Source organism: Chanos chanos, chromosome 6 (assembly GCF_902362185.1).
Source record: "Chanos chanos chromosome 6, fChaCha1.1, whole genome shotgun sequence".
Classification (NCBI taxonomy): Eukaryota; Metazoa; Chordata; class Actinopteri; order Gonorynchiformes; family Chanidae; genus Chanos; species Chanos chanos.
In genome coordinates, this window is record NC_044500.1 from 40,751,138 (window position 1) to 40,778,720 (window position 27,583).

General features: G+C 41.3%; 1 protein-coding gene across 1 annotated transcript in view; it reads left to right on the forward strand.

Annotated features, from left to right (window-relative positions):
* The first annotated feature begins 8,426 nt into the window (after nucleotides 1-8,426).
* dnah1 (dynein, axonemal, heavy chain 1) overlaps nucleotides 8,427-27,583 on the forward strand; it is a 28,527-nt gene continuing 9,370 nt past the window's right edge. Inside the window, exons 1-53 of the mRNA XM_030778376.1 lie at nucleotides 8,427-8,630; nucleotides 8,790-8,850; nucleotides 8,990-9,164; nucleotides 9,382-9,538; nucleotides 9,746-9,878; nucleotides 10,044-10,198; nucleotides 10,553-10,788; nucleotides 10,903-11,060; nucleotides 11,135-11,346; nucleotides 11,487-11,785; nucleotides 11,974-12,124; nucleotides 12,814-13,007; nucleotides 13,207-13,432; nucleotides 13,598-13,717; nucleotides 13,898-13,980; nucleotides 14,224-14,365; nucleotides 14,506-14,661; nucleotides 14,806-15,004; nucleotides 15,293-15,546; nucleotides 16,211-16,423; nucleotides 16,606-16,770; nucleotides 16,911-17,032; nucleotides 17,135-17,240; nucleotides 17,352-17,531; nucleotides 17,621-17,761; nucleotides 17,856-18,019; nucleotides 18,231-18,344; nucleotides 18,538-18,726; nucleotides 18,843-18,948; nucleotides 19,138-19,251; nucleotides 19,381-19,530; nucleotides 19,623-19,709; nucleotides 19,849-20,035; nucleotides 20,222-20,313; nucleotides 20,415-20,569; nucleotides 20,786-20,963; nucleotides 21,147-21,341; nucleotides 21,493-21,612; nucleotides 21,841-21,999; nucleotides 22,127-22,231; nucleotides 22,376-22,516; nucleotides 22,846-23,006; nucleotides 23,160-23,317; nucleotides 23,892-24,065; nucleotides 24,447-24,625; nucleotides 24,858-25,088; nucleotides 25,181-25,377; nucleotides 25,820-25,955; nucleotides 26,034-26,242; nucleotides 26,350-26,521; nucleotides 26,788-26,979; nucleotides 27,110-27,220; nucleotides 27,377-27,562. Of these exons, the coding sequence (XP_030634236.1) occupies nucleotides 8,427-8,630; nucleotides 8,790-8,850; nucleotides 8,990-9,164; nucleotides 9,382-9,538; nucleotides 9,746-9,878; nucleotides 10,044-10,198; nucleotides 10,553-10,788; nucleotides 10,903-11,060; nucleotides 11,135-11,346; nucleotides 11,487-11,785; nucleotides 11,974-12,124; nucleotides 12,814-13,007; nucleotides 13,207-13,432; nucleotides 13,598-13,717; nucleotides 13,898-13,980; nucleotides 14,224-14,365; nucleotides 14,506-14,661; nucleotides 14,806-15,004; nucleotides 15,293-15,546; nucleotides 16,211-16,423; nucleotides 16,606-16,770; nucleotides 16,911-17,032; nucleotides 17,135-17,240; nucleotides 17,352-17,531; nucleotides 17,621-17,761; nucleotides 17,856-18,019; nucleotides 18,231-18,344; nucleotides 18,538-18,726; nucleotides 18,843-18,948; nucleotides 19,138-19,251; nucleotides 19,381-19,530; nucleotides 19,623-19,709; nucleotides 19,849-20,035; nucleotides 20,222-20,313; nucleotides 20,415-20,569; nucleotides 20,786-20,963; nucleotides 21,147-21,341; nucleotides 21,493-21,612; nucleotides 21,841-21,999; nucleotides 22,127-22,231; nucleotides 22,376-22,516; nucleotides 22,846-23,006; nucleotides 23,160-23,317; nucleotides 23,892-24,065; nucleotides 24,447-24,625; nucleotides 24,858-25,088; nucleotides 25,181-25,377; nucleotides 25,820-25,955; nucleotides 26,034-26,242; nucleotides 26,350-26,521; nucleotides 26,788-26,979; nucleotides 27,110-27,220; nucleotides 27,377-27,562 (8,604 nt within the window). The remainder of the gene's footprint in view (nucleotides 8,631-8,789; nucleotides 8,851-8,989; nucleotides 9,165-9,381; nucleotides 9,539-9,745; nucleotides 9,879-10,043; nucleotides 10,199-10,552; nucleotides 10,789-10,902; nucleotides 11,061-11,134; nucleotides 11,347-11,486; nucleotides 11,786-11,973; nucleotides 12,125-12,813; nucleotides 13,008-13,206; nucleotides 13,433-13,597; nucleotides 13,718-13,897; nucleotides 13,981-14,223; nucleotides 14,366-14,505; nucleotides 14,662-14,805; nucleotides 15,005-15,292; nucleotides 15,547-16,210; nucleotides 16,424-16,605; nucleotides 16,771-16,910; nucleotides 17,033-17,134; nucleotides 17,241-17,351; nucleotides 17,532-17,620; nucleotides 17,762-17,855; nucleotides 18,020-18,230; nucleotides 18,345-18,537; nucleotides 18,727-18,842; nucleotides 18,949-19,137; nucleotides 19,252-19,380; nucleotides 19,531-19,622; nucleotides 19,710-19,848; nucleotides 20,036-20,221; nucleotides 20,314-20,414; nucleotides 20,570-20,785; nucleotides 20,964-21,146; nucleotides 21,342-21,492; nucleotides 21,613-21,840; nucleotides 22,000-22,126; nucleotides 22,232-22,375; nucleotides 22,517-22,845; nucleotides 23,007-23,159; nucleotides 23,318-23,891; nucleotides 24,066-24,446; nucleotides 24,626-24,857; nucleotides 25,089-25,180; nucleotides 25,378-25,819; nucleotides 25,956-26,033; nucleotides 26,243-26,349; nucleotides 26,522-26,787; nucleotides 26,980-27,109; nucleotides 27,221-27,376; nucleotides 27,563-27,583) is intronic.

Genomic DNA, 27,583 nt, shown 5'->3' on the forward strand with positions numbered 1-27,583 from the left:
GATACTGAGAAAGAGCAAAATACAAGTTAAACAAGGAAAAAAAAGAAAAGATTCTTCTTGCTGTCATCAGTCATCTGACCATTTTAAAGTAATCAGGTGATGACAACAGACAGGAAACAATCTTGAATCTCTGTTTTCTCCATGTCCTTTTGGCCTGTTCCAAAAATCTAGCCCTTATAAACCAGCCTTAAATGCAGGTTATATTTTTCATTTATCTGTCTGTTCCCTATTATTTCCCATCCCCCATCTGATTTTTGTCTGACTCTTTGTCCATAGTCTCATTCCACTGTCTAACACTTCAGCATTTGGCTCTTCTCCAGGCTATAAAACATTCACATGGTTTTCCTTCATCTTCAAGCATCCTTATGTCCCTGCTGTGGTTTTTGGCAAAGCTAAAGTCTCTGTATGAGTTAAGAAATATCTTTATTGCTGATTGTGTTTGGTGGTTTTGGGTGAATTAGTTAGCAATATTTTCAGATGTATCAAAATGTGGAAACAGAATGATAGTCTTTTTAAACTATTAGTAGTATTGGTAATATTTCAGAAAAAAAAACATTTTGGTCTACAACTGTAAACACAGAACTTGAGGATCAACAACTGAAGTTGTTAAAGCAATCACTAGTGTTATTCAGTAGTAGTTTTTACACCTCTAAGACTTGCGTTTGTTATTTATCCACCATTCTCCTCTCAAGTAACTTTAAAAATGATTATTTAACTACTGTGTCTACAGCAAGATTACCTGTATGTCTAGTATGGTTTAACATCCACCTTGAGGTAATTTTTTTTTTTTTTTCAGTTCAGGGTGTTGTGCAGTTGATCACATATGAAGTGCCAATCCCATCTGCTTATGAACTGCTGTCAGATTCATTGTCATTCCCTCCTATCAGTAAGACTAGTTGTTATGGTTGTCACTCTCATTTTGTAACCATACTGTGTGGGAATTAGACTAAAATGAAAAGACAATCATATTTATCTGTAGTTTGAATATAACACAAGTGTGTTAGAAAATATCTCTATTTGTAGCTTTTGTGCTTTCTCTCAAGGTAACCCATGTGTTTATTGGTTAAAAGATGGTGTTACATATCTCTTACAATCACATTCATTCCACAGTCCTTGCGTAGTGCATGATAAAATTCTGCGTGTTAATGTTCAAATAAAAAACTACATGCTAATATTATTTAGTTGTGTTGAGTGATAAACTGAGACTGTCGTGATATACTCCATCTTTCTTAAGCCATCTATAAATTTCAGTATGTCAAAAACAGGAAGATGTGACATCTGAATAGGAAGAAAACCAACTCAAAACATATTTCTGCTCTAGGTTGAAAAGCCACTCACGTATTTAACTGTTTGTAAATTATATGCCAGCTTCACAGTGTTGCTGTAAATCTGAATTTAATATCTGTAGTTCCTCAAGCCAATTCATATTTCTCACGTAACATGATGGATATGATGGGATGGGAACGGGGAAGGAGGACTATAAACCCTTATTTTAAGACATGCATGTAAGGATCTTTATTTGGCTCCTTATTGCAGTCTGAAATGTGAAACACATTTAAAAGTTAATTGAGTTGATGGTAATTGCTTGGCAATTGTTATCCAGGGAAAGTTCTGGAGTCTCTCCAGACCTCAAGTAGTAAATGTTTTCAACAACTCATTAAATAAATATCTGCACAAAACAAGGTAATAGTGTGTTGCTGTTTTGCTACATATATTTTCTTGAAAAGGATAAAATAGCTGTTGAGCATCCTTTTTTAAAACATGGCATTTTAATGGCATCCTCTAAGCTCTGTGCCTCTCAGCACTCCGTTACTCCCTCCTGTGAGAGGTCAAATACCAGAGGGGCAATGTCACAAAGGTCCACTACCTGCAACATGACTTCACCTTTAATTGCTATCCTCTCTCATGTGGAGATCTTTAAAGAGCTGAAACCTTGTGAATTAATGATCCCGATGCACCTATATTCTTCAAAAAGCTAGATAGCTGAATATTTATGTATATGGTAATGTGTTCGACAATGGTGATGGGCCATGATGTAAATGGGTCAAATTTTAATATATATAAATAAATGTGTGAAAGGAACCTTCAGTTGTACTGACAGAAATTTCAGTATCAGAAAATAACCCCCAACAGAAAAAAACACACACACCTCTGGTCTCAGTAAGGACAGCCTGAGTGTCAGTACTTTACAATGATCAGTTTTTGTACCGTTTAATGACTTTGATGAATGTTGTTGCTAATGAATAGTTAAAATCAATATCCACCATCTCTCTCTCTATGCTTTGGCAAGTATCTGGTCTAAATGTATGATAAAGAAAGATAGAGTTTGACTTCATACAATAGCTGTCAGTCACCTGTCCCAGTACTATTCAGATTGTTAATAACCACAGAAATGGAGTGTTTTGAGACATGTCAGTGATTTAAGTGTCATTTCACGAATGTCTGTGTCTTAAATGTTGGATAGCCATGGGCCATATATTTACCTTGATCCACACTTTTAGTCTTTCTATCTGTTTTAGTTGTTCTATTTTGTTTGGTAACAGTTCATCTGAAATTTCTGTTTTGTGCAGCTTGTGTTGACCCCTACTTTCTCAGGATTGATTTAGGTGGGGGTTTTTTTCTTTCTTTCTTTTTTTCTTTCTTTTCTTTTGGCTCCTCTGGTGCCTGGATTTTACATACGAATAGGCTGTTTGGGTGGTCACACAGTTGTAGGTTTTGGCCTTTTTTCACCATGTGATGTGCAAAGGTCATCCCAGAGGTCAAAGTTAAACCATCAGTTTGTGCTGCTATGTATCACTGCATGTCGAGTGGGTACTCAGTAACAATTTGGGCTGGTGGTGGACTCCTACACATGAGACTTTATATAATGAACATCCAGTCAAATTTGCTTTAATTACTGAGACACTGCAAGAAGGAACAAGATAATTTACATTTGGTTTATGTTTCTCATTCAGTGTCATGTAATAACAAAAGCACTCAAAAGCAAGAATTGCATATCGCATCTATATATTGAATCAGTACTGCAGAAAATTATACTGTGTGAGGGTCAGAGTTTTCTTTGTTTACGCCAACGTTGTTTTGTTGGTTGCGGCATTACTGTTGTGCAGCTTGGGTGCGTAATCACAGAGTGTGTATGTTTGTGAATGTAGGTTTAGAGTGGTACAAATGTGGCTTTGCGTGTCTGTGAGCACATATTTCTTTGTATGTGTGCAAAAAACATGCGGATGTCTTTATGTGTGGGTAATAGGTTGAAATTGCAGTGAGTTCCTTTGATCTGAAAGAATGAATGACACAGATTAAGGCTGTCAAGCAAGCAACTGATAGAGGCCAGATGAGGCATTGTGACAGGCAAAACCTCCTGTGGAACAGATAGGCAAATCGCCAAAGCAGTGGCTCTATGTGCGTGCGTGTGTGTGTGTGTGTGTGTCTTTGTGTGTGTGCATGCGTGTGTGTGTGTAGATGGATTTGGATATATTTATTCAGGGGAACTATATTCATAAACACTTACATATGCTCTCAGTCTTTAAATCCATTTAATTTCTTTGTTATTAGCCCTTAAGAAGAAGGAATTAAAGGCATTTTTATGTGAGTGGTTTTGATTGAAGAGGTTTCAGCTGATTGGCAGCGCTTTATTATTCTGATGCAGCTGAAACCACATTTATATCTAACAGGGTTTGAACTTTTCCCACAGTAACATTTAGCCAGGCATGCTTGCACGCTTCACACTTGCCTTGATCATCGCCAGTGGTTAATTGGGTTAATGGGAAAAATATTTCGTTACAAAATACAGAACTTTCATTGGTCATTAGTCAGGAACAAAGCACATCTCTCTTTCTAAACTTTTGTCCTACCTTGGGACACTCTGCTCAGGACATTATTCTTTCAGAATGGTATGAGCCATAAACAACACATCCAGTGATGGTAAAATCTGCAACAGTTGACGACAAGGTTTCCCAGCATCCAATGGGGCACATTATAAAATTAGAGGTCAGGCCTTAGGAGCTGAGGTGATATCAATAAATCTAAATCCTGTGCTGTGTGTTAACCCATATGTGCAAACATGCTCCCCTCCCTTTCCTTCCTCTCTCTCTCTCTCTCTCTCTCTCTCTCTCCCCCTCTCTCTCTCTCTCACACACACAGACATTTCAGACCAACAAGGACCTCTCCTCCTCACAGAGTGATTTTATGACCCTACAGTTTTTGATCTTTGAGCTATAAATTGACGTTTGGTGACCCTCTTAAAACCATGGTGAGAAAGAGGGCAAATGAGGAGGAGAAACCAGATGCATCTTAGGTGAATGAGACTCTTCGACCACGTCGCCTTCCCTGACACACTCTTCTATGCTCCACTGCCACTTTTTTTTCTTCTTTTTGAAATGAGTGTTAACATGGATAGCGTCCACCTGTGAAATGACCTGACCCCCAGATGGAACTTCAATGTCCCTGTCAGCTAAAGGTCACAATTAACTTCACTTTAGTCCCCATCCTGCCTCACACTAGAAACAATCTCCCATAATGGCAACCTCTCAAGTTCCAATTCATTTTACTCATAAAACACACACTCAGTGCAGTGTTAATGTGACTGTAAATGCCCTGGCAGTGGTGTATACCTTCATGCATTAAATGGAACAGATGATAGTCATATACTGCAGTACTAGACAGTATGTTGGGGTTCCACTTCATAAAAAGGCCAAAAAAACAGTTGTGAGCGATATTTCTCACTTGAAGGCTTTCAGGACTTGCATGGTCTCGCATATGTTGCATGTGAATGTTACTGCCGTTTATGCAACAGTCCCCTCAAAAATTCAGATTCAGTTTCAGACAGCAAATATTTGTTGGTGTTGGTCTGCATGTCTGTTTGTTTTGCTGTATATGTTTGTTACAGATTCACTGTTGCCTGACAAAGCAGATCAGCACATGTACATTAAAAAAGATGCTCACGCAACATTTTTTAGAAGGAACCATGATCAAACAAGTAAATATGACCACACACAAGCATGGAGTACAACATATATTGTTTGTTGACAGTTTGTGAATGTTTACGTGTTGTCAGCATTTAAACTGCATCCACTTTTACACTCTACAAAGGCATAATGGACCAAAGGTGTAGGCTTTAGTTAACCACTTACTCCTTCTGGCCCCTTTAACAATGAGATACAGCAAAGGGGAGAGTCATCTGCATTTGATCCCACAAGTCAACATCTGGGTATCATGAGCAGCTAAAGTTAGAAGCACATGCTGCTCTCATTACTGTAAAATAGAAGTCACACTCAAGCAGGCGTGACCCCCAAAAACCGCCTTGCGCAGTAAAAGCCAAAGGAAGAATAAGGGGAGAGGCAAAGAGGGGGAGAGAGGGTGGAAGCAAAGTGGAGATTTTTTTTTCTCTAGTCTAAATAATGTGTAAATGGGTGAAAATACTGGGTGGGTATGCTTTTCCAATATAGTCAAAGCAGCAAGGCTAAGTTTACCAGAAGCCTGGGATGATAAAGGCTTCGTTACTAAACTTCTGATGAAGAGGAAAGTTAAAATGTGGATCAAAGCTGTGACAACTTTGTCAGATCTCAATCAGCTCCACGTTCTGAGGGCTGTTTATCAAACATCTGTCACAAAGGACCCATGTCTGTGCTGAATGCTTGCGATGCAATTGGCAATCTCCTTTAAGCTTCATAGACCAAGACAGCTGCGTCTTGAGACAACTATCCAACTGCTCTCTGGGGCTAACGTCAGTATTACAAAGGCCCCATTTGTGCTCACATCTCGTCAGTATGGCAAAACACCTGACAATAGTTAATGACTAATAGTCATGGGCTGCAGAGGGTTGTTAGAACTTGCAGATGAGATTTCTGATAATGTCATTAGAAGTGACTTATTCCCTTCTGCTGATCCACTATCGAGACTGATTGCTCCCCAGACATGACTGAGGTCATATTTAGGAGATTGAGATGAGATGGGGATTCAGGCAAAAAATCCAGCAAAATGTTTCGGTAAAAATATCTTTAACTGTGCTGACAGCAAGCAGGAAAAGGCTTGTGTCTATCGCAGAAAGCAAGGGCTGGAAAAGGAAAGGAAAAACAGACTGGTTCATTTTACCGTGACCGCACTAAGGACAAGGACCACCTAAAACAATACGCAACATGCAGTAACTCTTGTCAAAATCAATCTCAAGGATAGGTTTGATAATTAGATGTTTGTTCCATTCAACAATGAATAAAGCCTTACATCAGCTCTCATGCAATTCCAACAAAGACTATGTTGAGAGAAGTCATAGTTATGAATAAAAACGATTCATTCAGTGGAATGAACAGTGGTTTGGCTGTAATGACTGGATCACCGTGTCATGTAATATAACAATAAGGATAGAAACTGGCCGTATTGTGAACCACTCCACCTTAAGATGAGTAATCAACAGGCTCAACACGGCTTTACCTTAACTCTTACATTCAACAAACTCAGAATGTGTTCTGTTGGATTAAGGATTAGGTCGCACACCAGCTAACGCAATGTTTTCTTCATACCACACATTCACATTCCTTGCATTTTCACATGGTATGTTATCATGTTAAGGTTTGGTACCATAAATCTCTAAAGAATGTGGGATCCACAGAATTATTAAGGTTAACTCATGCAGAACTTAAAACACGCTGTTCAACTGAAAATCATCAAAAAAAAAAAAAAAGAAAAAAAAAAGAAATCAGCATGTTTCTCCATGCTCTGTATTATGTAAGTCTGTATTAACCTACAACACTGTCTGTGTTTTTGAAACACTTTTATGTTGTATACAATTTCAAGCTGTAGACAGAAAGGTAACAAACGGAATAGTTTGGCATGGAATTATCGCTCAAGTTCTTAACTGACAGGCCCAATATGCAAAAACACCCTCACACAGTTCACATGGTCTCTGGGTTGTCAACTCAATCCTCCCCTACATACTGGCCTATACTGATGAAGGCCTTTAATGATCTCACTGTCACTTCCCTTTTAGTTCATTAACAGTGATGTGAGTTAGCAGCCATGTGAAGTCAAAAGGCATCTTGTGTTCTCAGTTTTGAATTTCACACAGATGCTGAACCTGTGACCTCTCTGACCCTAGCCTTGACTTTGCTGTGTGTCCCTCATGAATGACACGTGAGTTCAGACACATGAGGTAATTCATGCTCGCTTCACTGAGTAAAACCAGGATGATCTTTAGGAGTTGCGGGGCCTATCGTGTGTGATGCCTATGATCTCCCACGGGAAATGGGACGGGATACTGTGACCTTTTGACCTAGGAGTGTGGGGATCCCTCTATAGGCTCACATGGGTCAGTTAAAATGTGCCTCCTGGATATATTCATGAAAGACAAGGTGGGACAGGAAGGGATGGGCAGGGAACATACCGGAATGTCCAGTCCAGTGTGTGTCATCATTACTTCCATTAACATCATCATCATTTACATAGGTGTCAAACCACTCAAGCATTAAACTCAATGCAAACGTTTTGCAAAAAGACAGAATAGTTAAATCATACTTGTCAAGGATTAGGTGAAGTTTTATTTTGTTATGCAATACCATTTGAGCGCTTTCTGAACACAGCTATGTTTGTGTTCCAATGGACACATTCACAGCCGCACGTAATTTGCTTCTGGTTACATCATATGATGGGTGCTTTAGTACATTATGCCTGACGCAATAAATGTGACAACTTTTTATAATCTACTCTGCAGCACAGAGTTGAACAGAGTAGAGCACAGAGTAGACTTGAGGAGCTGTGTCTCGAGGCACTAGATTCATGTGTAAATAACTTTCACTTGCAAAAGCACTTCAGTGTTTTACAGGTTAAAGTTCCGCGGTTGTGAAAAGTAACTGAACATAGCTCTCGTGAGGACCACGCTCACCCCCGTAAACTGAATGGTACCACCCTAACAACCGTTGCCGCGTCCTGGTTTTACTACTTAGAGACCGAGATTACAGTAGGATCCTCAGAAGTTTGCAAACACTCAAATACTTTTTTTTTTTTAACCTACCCGCAGTTCTCTAGAGGTATGTCATTATAGCTTGCAAACGTATGATTTACTTATCAGACACAACTCTTGTTAAAAACGTTTTAAGTATTTTGTGTAAATTTACGTTTGTTTTAGCTTACCTTTTTCACATTAGTAACGTTGCAGTGGCGTTCTCCTCTCAGCATGCTTGATAAACATAAAGTTACCCAGTTGACAAACGTTAGCCTGCTATTGACAGGCATAATGTTACTTTATACAAACGTTAATTAAGCAACGGGTATTACCTTCTTCGGCACTGAGAGTTCTACCTCGTTAAACATTTACATTGTGTGGTAACAACTTATTTGAAATTAATTATGGGGAGTGACAAAGTCTAAACAGCAACGTGCATAACAGCTCTTTCGTTCATTTTCCTCACCTGGGTAGCATTAAATTGCGCCCTGAGATGGAGGGTAAACAGATTCACAAAAAACATCCACATGGACTTGATGTGTTCTTACCTCACCTACCTGAAAAACACAAAGGGCACAAAGCAGCCTCCCTGCAGTGTGATAGGACTAAACTCCCTCCGGTGAGGAGGTATCCTGTGTTAGAGCAGAAGGGGCTTTACTCGGAGCTCATTACAACATCAGCCAAATCCCATCCCCAGGTAAACATTTCTCTCTCTCTCTCTCTCTCTCTCTCTCTCTCTCTCACTCTCTCGCTCCCTTTCTCTCCCCCCCAGTGTGCAGCATGCAGAATCATTATTGTTATTCAGATAAAATGCAGGGTAACCAACTATCACTGTTGTATGTAGTCTTATTCACAGGGACCAGTGACCCAACAAAGTTTACTCTGCCAATCCGGATATGTGTCAAACATCCCAAAAGGTGAGGCAGACTTACAGACACACCTAAAATTTCACTGGGCCTCTTACCAACTACTTCCTTAGCAAGGATACTGATGACCAATGAACGATTTCAATAATGAATAATTTCTTCCTTTCTTTATCTCATCTCTCAACCTCAGTAACAACTTTCAAAACTCCTCCAAACCTGTACAGTATAGTGGAGCAAGACAGGCATGGCCCATCTACGCAGCTCATGCAGGAGAGTGACTTTCCCTCAGGGGGTTATACTGCTAAAGTCCAGCTGCCTTACAGCTGCCTCCCTCAGCAGCTGCCCCGCAAGGTTGAGATTGAGAGGTGAGTGAGTGAGACAGATACAAATTATGAATGTGACTCAGTGACGATTGTATGCACCTGAGACAAATGAAACAGAAAAACTGCATAGAGGACTTCTAGTTGATTATCCAAGGGTAATTCAAATTAAAAATGCATAGAGTAGCCATATAGCACAGTAAAATGCACAGAGTTTGGTTGACACTGTAAAAATGTCGTGAAAATAAGTTTCTGCTTGCAGGCGAAGAAGAGATTACTTAAGGTTGGACATTAATCAGCTCCTTGCTGAACATGGCATTGACTCCAACCTCCTGATGCCACAACAGCTGAGCAATGAGGAGCATGTAACTAACCCAGAAAACCCATGTCCTCCTGTTTCAAACTACCTGCCTTTAGAGGTAAGATTAACAAATGCTTAGTTTTATGTCTGAAAAGGAAGGCAGGTTGTTCCTCATGTTTTATCATAGTGTAAAAAAACAATCCTTTTTATGCTGTGTATTAGAACATTAATACGTATGTTGAGTTGTGAGCTGAATAAGTAATCATCTATTGTTTTTGAAAAGTGACTTAGTTTAAACTTGTTTGTCCTTTCTGCTATACCTCAGATATTTGACAACGTAGAGTTTGATTGTCGAACACCAGAAGACTGGCTGTCTTTGGGCTATGAACATGGCTCCACAGACCAAAAACCTGTTCCTGCCAAAGCTCTGTTGCCAACCAATGATAGCATCCCATCTAGTAAAGTTCCTTCCAATATAATTTCAAGCTGCTTTTACATAGATTCAATTTTATTATGTCCTCTTATACTTTTCTACGAAAAGCAATAACATCATAACATATCTGAAGTGCAAATGTGAAGGTCTCATTCTTCCTCCATCTCCACATATCTGACCACTGCATCAGAAGATCCAAAGAGTTCATCTCTGGAGTACTCCTGGCAATCTGTTGGAGTTCTAGAGTACAACCAGGAGAAGGATCTTTACTTGGTTCATAAGGCCGATCATAACGGCCAAGTCAGGGATACTAAGGGCAGACCCATTTTGAATGGAGGTCAGAGAGCAAAAGGCAAGTGCATAAGTCTGAAGTAATAGTTTCAGTAGTGATTTGCTCTCAGCTTAATCATGCACTCTAAACTCATTTAAATCAACTCTTGCTCTGATTTCTGTGACCCCGCCCCCCCCCCCCCTTTTTTTCTTTTTTACCATAAACCACAACTTTTTCTTTGTGATGAGTGGTTTGATCTTACATACAATCCATTCCGGTCCAAAATGCCTCAAACTAAAGTCACTTGTAGGAGAGAAAGGGAAAATGCTAGATGTATTATAATATCATAAAATATTTTAAAATCTTCTGAATTAATTTCTGCTCTCTCTCTCTCCGTATCACTGTATGTAGGAGCACTTTGTCTGCAGGTGGGTCAGTACTGGGTGCCCAGGATAAGGCTGCTTTTCTGTGCAGAGGATCCACGCCTCTTTGCTCAGCGGATTCTGTTTGCGGTGCGCTGGCGAGAAAGCACAGAGAATCTGCTGCTCTACCACCTGTCCATCGACTGCATGCCCAAATGGAGTGGGACGCCACCTCTGTGCTCCGAGAGCCTTACTTGCATTAAAAAACACGCCCTTTCCACACCAGGACTCCGTCTGAAGAGGTCTCTATCACTGTATCCCTTCTAAATCTATCCCTTCTTTCTCCTTTGGTGTGTAATTAGTGACACAGCCTGACTTTGGTGTTATGTGTATAAAACCATGTTATATGGACACAGCTTACAGGAGCATGTAGGAAGGCTTGAGACGGAGATTCATTTGGAATATGATCGCACCATGAACCAGATTTGCTTTGACAAAGTGGTGATGGCTAATCCAGAGGACTTCCCTCACATCATTCTCCCTCAAAAAGAGCCAGAGCACGTCCCTGAGAGAGGTAAGTGGGAGTGGCCTTCAAAATATTTAAGCTGGATATTCAACGTATGGAACATATATTTGTTTTCGTTGCAGGCTATGTTTCAGTTCCTGATTACCCCTTTGAGAAGAACCGGGCTGCGTTTGCCTTCAACTCTCTTCTCACAAAGGCAGAGGTGATCATTGCCCTGTCTAAAGTGTCTAAAGAGTGTAACAAGGTTGCAGCAATGAACCTGTACCATGTAACATTCACTAAGGCAGTACGCCTGGAGGAGTTTGAGCTTACGCAGTCACAGACACATGCACAGGTAATGCAATATCAATCTATGGAACATGTCAAAGGCAAACATTCAGACACATACACTTGCACACACACCTGCTCACACACACACACACACACACACACACAATTTCATGCACAGACGGTCCTCCTTTCTTTGCTCCTCAGGTGCAGTTGTTTTTACGAGACTCATGGGTGACCACCATGTGCAACAGCATCCGCTCCAGTCTGCGTGATATAGGCCCTGGCTGGTACAGCCTGACAGAGTCACGCTGGGAGGTGTACCGCATGTCCAAACTGTGCCACTTGATGAGTGTGGTGCGCTACAGGCTACAGGACTCCCTCCGTTTCCTGGTGCAGGACTCTCTAGTTAGCTTTGCTCAGCTGCTGTTGGATGTCTGCCAAGGTGTCATCCACTGCTCAGAAGACCTTACTTGGGGCTCTGACCTCATCAACAGCCCATATAAGTGAGAACTGTCTCATCCTCCATCCCTCTGTGTTATTGTCTGCTTCTGTTTTTTTCTTCTTTACTCTTGGCTGAAACTTTTGAACTCTCTCTTACTATCATCTGTTGTGTCTTTTTGCGGTTGTTTTATCCTCGATGGTTTTATGTCACCATGTATTTAACGCTTTGTAATTATTTCCTTTTTTCCAGACCACGAAAGAACCCATTGTTCTTGTTGGACCTTGTTTTAGACCAGACTGGTGTTCATTACAGCACACCACTGGAAAACTTTGAGACTTCCATCATAAATTTACTTGATAAGGGGATTCTGTCCACACATAATGTGCCTCAGTTGGAAAAGGTCAGACATTAATACATCTGGTTCACGTTAAGCGTATTGGGAACTCCGTGATAACATTTTTAACACATGGATGGATTTGGTGTGGTAGATGAGGTGAAATCTGTATGGAGTGTTTTGCACAAACAAACAAACAAACATGCAGACAAATAAACTAACAAACAAATGGATATTAAATGACACTGTGGTTGTTAACAGTTTTGTACTTTTCCATGCTAAATCCAAAGCAATTTGTACCCATTTTGTAACCAGAAGGAATTTTCCATGTGTATGTGTCTGACTCTCCTTTGTTTTTGTTTTTGTTTTTGGTTTTTGTTTTTTTTTTCTATTTTTGTTGGAGATTTGTTGTTTTGAAACGGCTTTATTTTGGGTTGAATTAAAGTTACATGCATAATTATAAATTTTTGTTTTTAGGTCAAGCACATTAACTGTTAATGTGAAAACCAGTTTAAAATGGAATACAGTTCTCAAAACACTGGTCAAATGTAAATTGCAACTTGATTGCAATTTTTAGAAAAGAATTATTGGACATTAATTTTCCAATCAACATGTGCGCTATTTTTCATATTAGTCCCGTTCATCTGTTACTGTCTGCCTGGCCTGGTCATGCCTTTGAATAAAGGAATGATTTTAGTATGCTAAAGAGTTTTTAATATTCTCTCTCTTTCTCTCTCTCTCTCTGACCGTTTCAGTTTGTGATGAAGAACATGTTCTTTAGTGGCACTCCTCTGCTGGGGTCTGTGGATCTGTGGGAGCCAGCAGTGAAAGAATTAAGGGAGAAAGTGCGAGCAGCCTTACACCAGGCTACTGTACCACTCAGAGCTTACGCTCGCGAGTATGAGCGTCATTTGGAGCTGCACAACTGTGACATTGAGACTTTTCTCAAGTATGTCCTCCTTTTCATCTCATCCCGTAATGACCCTTTACTACCGTTTATTTTTCAAAGATAGTTAATGGGAAGGCAAAGTGGTTCACTGTATGGATCAGGTTTTTAATGTTGTCTTATATAAAACCAAACTATGCTTTAACATATTTCCATGTGTACCAAAAAATATTTAGTCTTTTGGTGTTTTACCTCCTCTCAGGACCTACAGTCAGGAGGAACAGACTCCTCAGGAGGTGAGGAATGAGGTGCTGCATCACCTGAAGGAGAAAGAGTGTCTGGACCAGTCACTCCCTGCCTCCATCATCATTGGGCCCTTTCTGGTCATTGTGGAGACGGTGCGTAAGAGCCTGTCCAAAAAACGCCGTGGTCTGGCTGATGCTGTGCTTGATCGTCTGGCCCTAAGGTTACGTAAACAAGTGGAGGATGTGAGTCACACTAACTGCAGCAGGGATCTTTTGCACTGTAAAGCACCCTGTGAATGTGCACTCAGGTATTTTATACTAATGCTATAGAAGAATTAACACTAAAGAAGAATTAACTCTGTGTGTGTGTGTGTGTGTGTGTACTTGGGTTTTTCTGTTTGTGATCAGGCTTGTGAAAATTTTAAAGCCATCAGCAGGAAGCTGTATGAAAAGCCTAACAGTATTGAGGAACTGACAGAGCAGAGGGAGTGGATGAAACAGATCCCTGATCAACTCAAAACCAATGAGGTAAAGGAACACATGTTCACACTAAGATATTAGTGGTACCAGTTTTTAGGATGAGTTTTTTTATTCTGGATTCTGGTGGAGACTATTTAACTCCTTTGTTTGTGGCAGTGCTCTCTTTGCCATTTTATTTGAAAATATTCTTCATTTTCTGTCTCCATATTTTAATGAACTCTTTCGCAGGAGATCTTACTCAAAGCCATGTCTGACTATGAACTTATTGATGAATTCTTCTATAGTCTCTCCAATGAGGACTTCAATAGGAAGTAAGTTTTGCTGTCATTGCACCTCTAAGCCACCTCTTTCCGCCTTAAATGTTTTTAATTTTTGTTGTATTGAGTGATGTCCCTGTCCTTTGTAATATTTGATATTCACTGAAATAATACGTCAGCCCCAACTCTGCTCAAGATATCCCCATTGAGGTCCTGGGTGAGGTCATGATTTGGAAAATTTTGTTCATTGATTGGATGGAAACTAAGACACAGGAGTAAAAGTTGAATGTTGTATAGATGGACAGCTATGGCCTGGCCTCACAAGATAGTGTCTCAGATGGAGGCAGTGAGTGAGCAGCATGAGGAAGATGAGAAGCGTTTCCATAAGATTCAGCTGGTGGACCAGAACAACTTCCTGGAACGTCTGGAGTCCCTGCAGGTGAGCTTTGCATAGTGAACATAGAAGATCCTGATTTTCCCTCTACGAGCAAGTAAAATAGTCACATACACTCACAAGGCCACCTAGTGGTGAACTGAAGCATTTGCCATGGCTAACCCTCGCTATTACTGTGCATACAGATGGTGGTCGCTGGCTTCGCTGGTTACACAGACGTTAGCCGAGCTCATGAGGTGGCAAATGAAGTGCGCCGTGTGGCCAAGCAACTGAAAGAGTCACAGGACATGGCTCAAGTGTACAACAACCGGGAACGTCTCTTTGGCATCCCTGTCACTAATGTGAGTGTCTTTTTGAAACAACTGAAGTCAAGCTGTGTTTTGCACAGTGTCTTATTTTTTAGGATCTGATGTCCTCTACGTATTTTTACAGTGTCTTTAATTATACTTGACTTTGTGTTGACTTTCTGTCTTGTTGTGGTACAGTATGAATTCCTGCAGAAGCTGAGCAGAGACTTCCAACCGTTCAGAGACCTCTGGACCACCACATCAGACTGGATGAGATGGCATGAGAGTTGGCTGAATGACCCATTGACCATCATAGACCCAGAGCAGCTGGAGCGCAATGTCACTGATGCCTTCAAGACCTTGCATAAGTGTGTCAAACAGTTCAAGGACATTCCTGGTGAGCATCTCTCCGAACCAACGTGTGTAATCTGGTTTGAGTGGAGGGATTCACACAGTAGAGGGATATTACTGAGAGAAACTAATCTGTCTGTGATAAACATGACTTTTTCATGCGGTTCGTAGAGGTAGTTATCCAAAACCTTATCCCCGAAATGCTTGATTCGATATCACTTATAGTAACACTTACACTCACAGAAAAATCAAGAGTTCTTCTTACCTCCAATATACGCCCTTTCCCTTATTTCTCTTTGCCCCTCTCTCTTTACCCCTATCCTTCTTGCACCAGCCTGTCAGGAGGTAGCCTGTGAAGTCCGGAGAAAAATCGAGGACTTCAGTCCATTCATTCCTCTCATTCAGGGTTTGAGAAACCCAGGTATGAGGAGTCGTCACTGGCAGCTGCTGTCTGACCGCATCCACATTAACGTGATGCCCAAGGCCAACTTGACCTTCTCCCGCTGTCTGGAGATGGGCCTGCAGAACCATGTGGAAGAGATTGCCCGTGTCGCTGAGGTGGCAGGGAAGGAATATGCCATTGAGCAGGTGATTCCCAATTTTGCATAGTCATGTGAATGCCCTTCCGCCCTTATAGAAGCATTTTAACTAAAAACTAGGAGTGTTATTATTTACTAAAGCCACAGTTCTTCTGTGGCTTTTGGGTCACTTTTTTTTTCCTCTGAAAATGTAAAAAATAACAGAACAACAATTATTCGACTTTTGTTTATTTGACCAAAAAGTCAGTCAGTCTTTACAAACAACAAATGGCTCATGGCGCATAGGTGTTCATTCAAAAAGAAAAAGGATTCTTATCTAAACTGAGCAATATGCATCTCTGCACAGGCTTGTTTCCTGTACTCCTTACTGCAGATCACTTTGTTAAAGTTGCTACTGGTCATTTTAAATGATGAGTACATTTGTCCATTGAGATACAGACTGCTATATTAATTACTGCTGTGAGAGGCATGCAGTGAAACCTGTCAATCACACATACTGAGTGCTGAAATGTTATTCTCTATATGACCAAAGCTTAGTGGAGAGTTATTTGTCTGATAACTCATAGGAAACCACAGCATGCATACTGTGCACTATGAATATTTGTACCCTTACATGCCCTAATAAATATATGGACTATGTTTATTCAAGAGTCATTTTTAAAGTAGTGTTTTAAGGTTTGTCATAAATTAAATTACATGTCATTTCTTTATAGGCTCTGGATAAGATGGCGCATGAGTGGTCGATGGTATTATTTGAAGTGCTACCCTATAAGGACACAGGCACATACATCCTGAAGAGTCCAGATGAAGCCTCACAGCTGCTGGATGACCACATCGTCATGACCCAAAGCATGTCCTTCTCACCGTACAAGAAGCCATTTGAGGACCGCATCACCACCTGGGAGGGCAAACTAAGAATGACCCAGGTACACATGACTTATGGAATCCTCAGAGGTCGCATCTTTTTGGAGGGTTTATCCATACCATCTACCTGGCCTCTGTTGATCTGTTAGAAAGCAATATTTGGACTTTTCAACATGTGGTGTATAACTGATACTACAAGAATCTCCTAAACATTTCATTAATTCACCACTTCTACCACTGTTAGGATGTTCTAGAGGAGTGGCTGACCTGCCAACGCTCTTGGCTCTACCTGGAGCCCATTTTCAGCTCTGATGACATCAACCATCAGCTACCACTGGAGAGCAAAAGGTATCAAACCATGGAGCACAAGTGGAGAAAAATCATGAAGAATGCACATGACAATAAACAGGTGAGCTTGCTTACAACTGCTGCCATTGAGTGAATCGTTGTAGCATTGAGTGTATATTTATTTATATATATATACAATATATAAATGTGTGTGTATGTGTGCGTGTGTGTGTGTATTTGTATTTGCCCCGTTGTGTCCAGGTGATTGATCTATGTCCAGACCCGCGTCTGCTGGACAATCTAAGAGACTGTAATAAACTATTGGAGTTGGTACAGAAGGGCCTGAGCGAATATCTTGAGACTAAACGTGGCTCCTTCCCCAGGTTAGCCATCACTGTAGTCCTTAATCATACCACAGATTGCATTAGGCTCTGTAAGAATGACTTAGCTGCTCTAGAGCACAAAACTTGCATTCTCTTCCTCAGATTCTACTTTCTATCAGACGATGAACTCCTTGAGATTTTGTCCCAGACTAAGGACCCAACAGCCGTGCAGCCCCATTTGCGCAAGTGTTTCGAGAACATTGCCCGGGTTTGTCAGAGTGGCGCATTTATATCACATGTCACTGCTTCCTCTCGTGCATCTTAAGATCAGAACATACCAACTGAGTTTCATAACACTGTGCCTGTATTTACCCTTCAGCTGCGGTTCCAATCTGATCTTCAGATTACACACATGTACTCTGGAGAGGGTGAGGAGGTCCAGCTCCTCCTCCCTGTGTGTCCCTCTGGTAATGTGGAGGACTGGCTACGGGAAGTGGAGAAGTCAATGAAAGGCAGTTTGAGGGACAACATTGAACGATCCTTGCAAGTGTACCCACAGGTCAGGCATAGGGGAACTAAGGGAGTGTACGGGTTTTCTGTAAATTCTTCTGAAAAAAATTGAGCTAAATGTCCAGTTCACCCCTGCAGCAACCACGCACAGAGTGGGTTTTATCCTGGCCAGGACAAGTGGTGATTGCTGGCTGTCAGACATTCTGGACCACTGAGGTTTCTGAAGCTTTGGAGAAAGGAGACCTTGCTGAGCGGCTCTACCCTCAGCTTCAGACACAGGTACAGACTGAACTCTCCTGTGCTCCAGCTATTCATTTACAATTACAAAAACGTGTGGGCAAATGTCACATGGATTGTGTGTCAATCTGTGCAGCTGGGTGACCTGGTACAGCTGGTGAGAGGTCATCTATCTAAGATGCAAAGGGCTGTGCTCTCAGCTCTAATTGTCATTGAGGTCCATGCCAAAGATGTGGCAGCCAAGCTGGTGGACGAGGGCGTATCCAGCATCAATGACTTTGAGTGGATCAGCCAGCTCAGGTGAATAGACTTCTGACTAAATACACTCATGGTAAACTATATGATAAACTATATTTATTTGGCAAGATGTTATTACCATTACAACAACACCTGCACGATGTAAGCTTTGCTAGTTACTTATGCACTTTAGGAAGTAGCTTCTGTAAATTATTGTTAAATTTTGATACATGTTTTGGCTTGTCAAGTCAGTGTGCCATGGTGGTTTTGACAGGTATTACTGGGTGAAAGGTGACTTGTATATCAGAGCAGTGAATGCAGAGTTCCTGTATGGCTATGAGTACCTAGGCAACTCAGGACGGTTGGTCATCACCCCACTGACTGACAGGTAAGACTGAGGTCAAATCAGTCATAAGACATAGTGATACTTATATCACATGAATGCAAGGTTTTTGACTTCACACAGGCCTACTGCATTTCTTACCATGGCCATTAACAGAAATATATCTCTAAATCATGTTGTTTTATATTTGTGTTATATGATTTAAATTTGATAAAAAGGTCACCATTTATCCATACAGATGCTACCTAACCCTCACTGGTGCACTGCATTTGAAATTTGGAGGAGCCCCTGCCGGGCCTGCTGGAACAGGAAAAACAGAAACCACTAAAGACCTTGGCAAAGCCCTGGCCATACAAACTGTGGTTTTCAACTGCTCAGACCAACTGGACTTCATTGCCATGGGAAAGTTCCTCAAGGGTCTAGCCAGGTGAGGGAAGTAATTAAAAAAAAAAAAAGGATTCAGTGCTTAATAATAAACACTGTGATTAATAAGCACAATAGATGACATAATGTGATGCTAGTGATTAATGTATCTTTCTACAGCTCTGGGGCATGGGCTTGTTTTGATGAGTTCAACCGCATTGATGTTGAAGTGCTGTCAGTGGTTGCCCAACAAATTACTACTATCCAAAAAGCCCAACAGCAAAGAGTAAGCACACACATACATACACACACACACACACACACACACACACACACACACGCATCTAGAGACAAACAATCATATACGCATGCAGTCACATATGGAAACTGTTTATATCTACAGTGATTTATAGTGACATGATTATAGTAATTACATACTACACATGTTTATATATGTATGCATTTGTGTGATTAGGTGGAGAGATTTGTATTTGAGGGAGCGGATATCCCTCTTGTTCCCTCTTGTGCAGTTTTCATCACCATGAACCCTGGTTATGCTGGTCGTACTGAACTACCAGACAATTTAAAGGTAGTTTTATCACAGTCTCAAATCACAGTCACAAGTGTAATTAAACAACACAGTAGCTCCATGATTAAAACATCTTATTTAGAATTGGTGATATTTAGAATGGTGACGCCAATATCTTATGATCCTCAGGCACTGTTTCGTCCTGTTGCCATGATGGTCCCAGACTATGCCATGATAGCAGAGATCTCTCTCTATTCCTTTGGCTTCAGTGATGCCAAAGTCCTATCCAAGAAGATCACCAGCACTTTTAAACTCTCCTCAGAGCAGCTTAGCTCCCAGGTGTGCCCTTCATCTCCATCACCTACTGTAAGCTCAATTTGGACAGTTTGTTATTATTATACTGAGCGTTGTTTGATCCTTTTTATCTGTAGGATCACTATGACTTTGGTATGAGAGCTGTTAAGACTGTAATATCTGCTGCCGGAAACCTGAAGAGGGAGAATCCTGATATGAATGAGGTTAGATATTTGTGAATATTTGCCGCTTTTTAAAGTGGTTCTCAGTGAGTTGTAGGTTATCCAGCATTCACATGATATGAATACTCACTGTGGATGCTGAGTAATAGGTACAAATTAGAATTTTCCCTTGTATCTCCAGGAGCTGATCTGTCTGCGAGCCATTCGAGATGTCAACGTACCCAAATTCCTACAGGACGATCTGAAGCTCTTCAATGGGATTGTGTCAGACCTCTTTCCACAGATTCGTGAGGAACCCATCAACTATGGCACACTGGAGGAGTCGATTCGCAAAGTCTGTGCGAAGAAGAACTTGAAAGACGTGGATGGTGAGGGTGATGTCTGCTGTAGTACAGTGTAACAGCTTGTTAAATCTGAATCTCAAAACAAAAAGAGAGAGAGAGAGAGAGAAAACAGAAGAGTCATGGACTCATTAATGCATTTCTGTAAGGTCATTAGGAGAAGACATTTCAGTCATTATTGTGGAATATAAAGCTACATGTTCTATTGTCCAGGTTACATTACCAAGTGTATTCAGTTATACGAGACTACTGTGGTGAGGCATGGCCTGATGCTAGTGGGACCATCTGGCTCTGGCAAGACCAAGGTCAGTGTCTCTGCTTCACCAAATATAATCCTTCAAGATGAGTGTTATTTTTCTGAGTTATTTTTCTAACTACCTCAGAGCTCTCTGATGTGTATCCTTAGTGTTATGAGATATTAGGGGCAGCTATTACCGCTCTGCAAGGCCAACCCTCGGTCAGTGGTGGAGTGTATGAAGCTGTGCAGATCTATGTTCTCAACCCAAAGTCAATCACCATGGGACAGCTATATGGAGAGTTTGACCTTCTGACACACGAGTGGTAAGCAAACCACTCAACAAATCACTAACAAATATATTTCAGTAGTAAAATAGGGAACACATTTTAGAGGTCTTTATCTCCTCATACATGCATGCCTCTAAAGAACATAAATTATAAATTATATATACAGTTTTTTGTGTGTATATAAATCTATATACAGGTGTATTTGTTAGTACACAAATGCAACGAAAATAAGCTTCCTCCCTCCCCCACCAGGACAGATGGTATCCTGTCCTCTCTGATCCGTGGTGGAGCCGCTTCTATGGATGAAGAAAAGAAGTGGTACATGTTTGATGGGCCCGTGGATGCAGTGTGGATTGAGAATATGAACACAGTGCTGGACGACAATAAGAAGCTATGTCTGAGCTCTGGAGAAATCATCAAACTCACAGATGTGAAATAAGAATCTTCTTTATTCTTCCTTTATTAACTCTATTCATATTTCGATAGAAATAAAGTGGTGTTGCCTAATTCAGCAAACATTTTGATTTCCCACTTTCTGTGAAATCAAGTTTATTGTACTTATTGCAGTTTTCTGTTCTCTCTGAATGTATCATGCCTCTCTGATATCTTTCAGGTAATGACGATGATGTTTGAAGTACAGGACCTAGCAGTAGCCTCCCCTGCCACTGTGTCACGTTGTGGGATGGTGTATTTGGAGCCCAGTATCCTTGGACTGACCCCCTTTTCTGAGTGCTGGCTACGTACCATCCCAGCTGCCCTGCAGCCCTATAAGGAGGAACTGAAATCCCTCTTCACCAGGTTCCTCCAGGTGAAATCCAATACCTATTATGCGTATACAGCATAATTACTATGATCATCAGAGCAATGTTGAAGATTCTCAGACTTAAATGAGGTGTCTGAGGCTGCGGTTGATGAGTGTTTGAAAAATGTACAGTTTCCAAAATTTTCTGTGTTTGCAGGACTCCATTACATTTGTGCGTGAGTCAGTAAAAGAAGTGATTGCCTCCATGGACAGTAACCTCACCTGCAGTCTGCTCAAACTGCTCAACTGCTTTTTCCAGCCCTTCATATCCAAAGAGGTAGTAGAAGTTCCATTCAGCTCCAGAGTATTGAACATTTAGTACAGAATCCGTTATACTGCACGTCACAGTCAGCAGGTACATGTTGAGCATGAAGTACTATGTTCTTCCCAAGAACTCCAAACACAGCACTACTACATAGAGGGCATGCCTGAATTATAATGGTTACGCTCTTGTGCTTGTGTCTGATAAGAGGTAATTCACTTGAACTGTTTGTATTCTGTCCAGGGGCAGAGGCCACCCCCACAGGAGAAGCTTTCATGCCTGAAAGAGCTCATAGAGCCTTGGTTCATCTTCTCTCTCATATGGAGTGTTGGAGCCACGGGGGACGCCCCCAGCTGCCAACGCTTTAGTGCCTGGCTCAGAGCCAAAATGGCACAAGAAAAGGTGATTGGTCTCACAAATGATTTACGCAAAGGTCAACAGCATGGCTTGTTTGCGGTATGTTTATTGTAATATTTTAAAGTCCAAATTCTGTATGTTTTTAAATGACAGCTATGTGTTTGTCGTACAGATTCGGTTGTGTTTCCCAGAGGAAGGACTTGTTTATGACTATAGGCTAGATGATGCAGGGATCAGTAACTTGGAGGAGGATGAGGAGGATAGCAAAGAGAGGAAGGTGAGATTTCACATCTGCCATTGTTGTTCCCAAAGAACAGCTAAATCCATAAATAAATACTGAGTTATGATGTATTTATATCTCCCTCCATCAGTCAAGGTTCAGTTGGCGAATATGTAATGGCATTTGTCTTGTATTTTTAAGGTTCGCTGGGTCAGTTGGATGGAATATGCCCAGGATGTGATCATCACTCCTGAGACCAGCTATTCTGACATCATCGTGCCCACTGCAGACACAGTGCGCATGTCCTTCCTAATGGATATGCTGTTGTCCAATAAGGAGCCTGTACGTCACCTGCCTCACCCTATTTACAGTGAACCTTACATTCACATAAATGATAATCCACTGGAAGTGGCCAAATCTTGGTTCAGGTTTTTTACATTTTCATATGCTGAGACATTTGAAATCCCCCAGAAGAGTGTATTATTTACACTATAAGAGCTAGATGTCAGGCTGTGTAATGATTGGATTTGGATAACTTTTCCTAAATAGGAAGAATTTTAAAAAAAACTTTCATAAACCTTTAAAGCAGAGCGTGACAGTGTTTCTGTGATGTGTGTGTGTTTGTTTTCATGTGAGAGTAATGTTCAGTCTAAATTCTCTTTTCTGGACAGGTGTTGTGTATTGGACCCACTGGCACAGGGAAAACTCTCACTATGTCTGACAAGCTGCTTAAGAATATGCCTGCTGAGTACATCACCCATTTCCTCATGTTCTCCGCCCGCACCTCTGCCAACCAAACGCAAGATTACATCGACAGTAAACTGGACAAGAGGTACACACCCCTTTTATCTTTAGCCACTGTATGTGTGCTTGTGAAAATCTATGTGCTCCATCTGAGTGCATTCTTTCTAGACAAATCACTGTCGTTTCTGAGGAATTAAGATTATAACTGCCTTTAACTCATTTGTATGTGTTTATATATCAGACGTAAGGGTGTGTTTGGACCTCCTCTGGGAAAGTACTTCATCTTTTTCATTGATGACTTGAACATGCCCATGCTGGAGACATATGGAGCCCAGCCACCTATAGAACTGCTCCGCCAGTGGATGGACCACAGTGGCTGGTATGACAGGAAGCAGATAGGTGAGAATCTACACACCACCTCTGATACTGTGGCACACTTTAAGCACCCCCTCTCCCTTATTTTAAAGCAGCATAGACAAGGATAGATAAGGATAAACAAACCTCCACTTTTACTTCACTGCGTATTCAGTACACCTAACACATCTGTTTATCACGGGCTTAAGTGACTGAATCAAGTTTGAGTATCTATGGCTAGGTAGAGGAGTCAAAAATTCATGCTATAATTTGAATTTTGCGTGGATTCAGTGTGTATCATAGCATGGAGTTTTCTTTTAACTGATAACAAATAATACAATATTTCATTTTGTCATTTTGTTCAGCTCACCCATGCTGCTGTCCTTTCCTCCATTCTTTGTTATACTGAAAGGTTGTGTGTGTTTACATGTTGGAACAAAGCTTACAAACACCTGCCGCTCCCCAGGGGAAAAAAAAAAAACCTATCCCCTGAGCACAGGATTCCAGTTTAGCTTATTCTGTTATACTGTTTTCATAGTTCTGATTTAAAAAAAAAATTATATCAGATCTAAGCTGATGCTTAAATGAGATAAGCCATGCCAACTTTTCTGCTTCCCAGGCATGTTCAAACACCTTGTGGACATTAACTTTGCTTGTGCAATGGGACCTCCAGGAGGGGGCAGAAACCCTATTACCCCGCGCTTCACTCGCCATTTTAACTACCTTTCCTTCACTGAGATGGAAGATGCCAGCAAGAAGAAGATATTCTCCACCATCCTCGGCAACTGGATGGGTGAGTCTCGTCAGCGATAAAGGTTCCTATGCGAGGGAGTGTCTTAGCAAGACTAGGCCTGCTTGCAGCTACTTCGGATTTGAATATGATTGTTTTCTAGTTGCTGCACAGTTTCATTTACTGAGCTATTTTGGTTATTGTGTTCCTAATGATTTTTTTTTTTAGTTTCTTAAGAAATGTTTGTGTTTTACAGATGGAAACATGAATAAAAGAGATCCAGGAAGTAAGTTGGAGGAAAGGCAGGGCAAAAACAAAAAAAACAGGAAAGAGGGAGGGAGAGTTAGAGAGATGGAGAGAGAAGGGTTTAAGTCATGGTAAGACGCGCACACCCAAATGTTTCCGGTTGAATATTCTTCCTAATTGCTTCCAATGCTCCTCCAGAAAAGATTCCAGAAATTCAGCCTTTTAATGAACCGCTAGTGGACGCCACCATCAAAGTGTACTCCACCATTACCTCTGGCCTGTTGCCCACTCCAGCCAAGTCCCACTACACCTTCAATCTACGCGACCTCTCTAAGGTCTTCCAAGGCATCCTGATGGCAAGCGCTGACAAAATAGAGGTAGATGGAGAGAGCACCTTCACCACAAGTGAAATAAAATCATTGATATCTTAAGTGAATGTAACATATGGTATGAGATTCTCAGAATATTGAGGTCCCTTACATGATGGAAGTAAAGACTGTGCCAATAGAGACCCTTGATATCACAGATTTGGACAGAAAGCATTAAGCTTGTGCACAGTCTAACACATCAGTCTTGTACTGGCACATTAAGTTTGTTTTTGTCGTGCAGGATAAGGTGCAACTGCTCCAACTGTGGTACCATGAGTGCTGCCGGGTGTTTCAGGACCGGTTAGTGAGCGCTGAGGACAGGGAGTGGTTTGACAAGCTCCTGCAAGCCCGTATTGAGGAGTTTGGCTGCAGTTTCAAGGAAGTTGTGCCCTTCCAGCCCATCCTCTTTGGGGATTTTATGGTCCCTGGTACTGAAAACAAGACATACCAACTCATTGAGGATAGAGAGAAGGTAGAGAAGTCTTTTCCTTTTTTAACTGTCTAACTGCACCTAGTCCCACCCCCCCCCCCCCAACCCTGTCTGTCTGCTTTCCCTCCACATAGCTGGCCAGAACCATGGAGGAGTATATGGATGACTATAACCAGATAAGTACCACTAAAATGAAACTAGTGCTCTTCATGGATGCCATCCAGCATGTGTGTCGCATCAGTCGCATCCTGCGCCAGCCGCTTGGCAATGCCCTGCTGCTGGGAGTGGGCGGCAGTGGACGCCAGTCCCTCACCAAACTGGCCACACACATGTAAGGCTTAAACCAGTCATTGCATCATAGCTGATTCAACAGGCCGCTCCTGTAAGAGGACACCAGTGTTTATTATGGATGATCTGTTTTGGATCACTCATACATTTCCTGACTGTCAAAGTAACTGGGCCTTATGTACATTTTTAAATTCTAATACAGTCTATCGATACAAACTGGCCGAGCATTTGAATCTGGTACCAATTATTACATTGTTACAAAACACACTGGCCACAAGAATTTGCATCCTCCCACCACATGTGAAGCATATGGGAACATACATGTAGTGGTTTAAAGTATGTGGCATTATATCGCCTACACTGAAATGAGCACCTCAATTGAGAATCATAATTAAAGACTTCAGATAAATCCTCTCTTTGCATATTTTTGATTTATTTATTTTTTTCTCATGTGGTAGCTGAAGATCTGTGTGTTGCGCCCCCAGGTCAGACTATGAGTGCTTCCAGATTGAGCTATCAAAAAACTATGGGCATGCAGAGTGGAGAGAGGACATCAAGAGCATTATGATGAAAGCTGGATTACAAAATGTTCAGATCACCTTCCTGTTCGTGGATACACAGGTGAGCTCTGTATACAACTTCACACACACACACACACACACACACATACACAATTGACCTTTGTTTCCGCATTCCTAGATCAAGAGTGAATCATTCCTGGAGGATATAAACAGCATCCTGAATTCAGGGGATGTGCCCAACCTTTATGCAGTGGATGAGCAGGAGCGTATCCTGACAGCCATGAAGCCTGTAGTGCAGGATCTGGGCCAACAGCCCACTAAAGCTAATCTCATGGCTGCTTACATCAAAAGGGTCCGCAGTAACATCCACACAGTGCTCTGTATGAGGTGAATTTATCACACATTTTTCCAGCGAAACTCACTGCTATTGGCATTTACTTAAAATAGAGGTTAAAAAGTAGATTAAAGATTATGTCCTTCTCTCCACTCTGCAGCCCGATAGGTGAAGTGTTTCGAGCTCGTCTCAGACAGTTCCCCTCTCTGGTGACCTGTTGCACTATCGACTGGTTCAGTGCCTGGCCAAAGGAAGCGTTGCAGTCTGTGGCTGCTTCCTTCCTCAGTGAATTGCCAGAACTGGAGGCCAACCCAGCAACAATGAAAGGCCTGGTGAGGAGACTGTCTGTCAGTATATGTGTGTGTTTGAGAGCAAATTACTTAATCCCATCTTAAACACGGAATAAAGACTAAAAACTAAAATAATCATTAAAACATCAAATCGTCATAATTATCAAAATCACTAAATCATCATAATCATCAAAATAACAGAAAATAATACTAGAAAGCCGTAAGGGACAGTAATTAAACAAATCAATGTGAAATCCAGGATTATGCATATGTCTGTATTTTGTTGATGGTTTTTTGCTTCTGTATAGACTCTGATGTGTGTGGAGATCCACCAGATGGTGGCCAGAAAGTGTGAACAGTACCTGGCTGAGCTCTCACGCTACAACTATGTCACTCCTAAGAGCTACCTTGAACTGCTCAGCATATTCTCAGCCCTGATTGGTCGCAAGAAACAGGAGCTGCACAGTGCCCGACTGCGCATGAAAACTGGTCTTGACAAGGTAAAGGCAAAAGGAGCAAGATCTACTCTGTCTATACATAAACATTATGTCATCCACCAAGAGTTAGAATGTATTTTATGATGTCAATGACACACTTGTTTGTATGTCACGTGTGTGTATTCATGTGTAGCTGTTGAGCACGGCAGAGGATGTGAGTAAGATGCAGGAGGAGCTAGAGATGATGAGGCCTCTGTTGGAAGAAGCAGCTAAAGACACTGAGGTCACCATGGAGAAGATCAAGGTACTCTGTCCAAACAAACCAAAGCATCATACTCAATAAAATTTCCTGGAACTTAACTGTTTCTGAATTCAGATATATATATATATATATATATATATATATATATATATATACACATATATATGTATGTGTGTGTATGTATGTGTTTGCATGTAGGAAGATACTGTGGTTGCAGAAGAGACCAGAGTGGCAGTGCAAGCAGAGGAAGCTAAAGCCTCAGAGAAGGCTCGTGTGGCCCAGGCCATTGCAGACGATGCTCAGAAAGACCTGGACGAGGCTCTGCCTGCTTTGGACGCTGCCCTTACCAGCCTCAAGTCACTCAACAAGAACGACGTTATTGAGGTGCCTCTCTATGTTTCACAG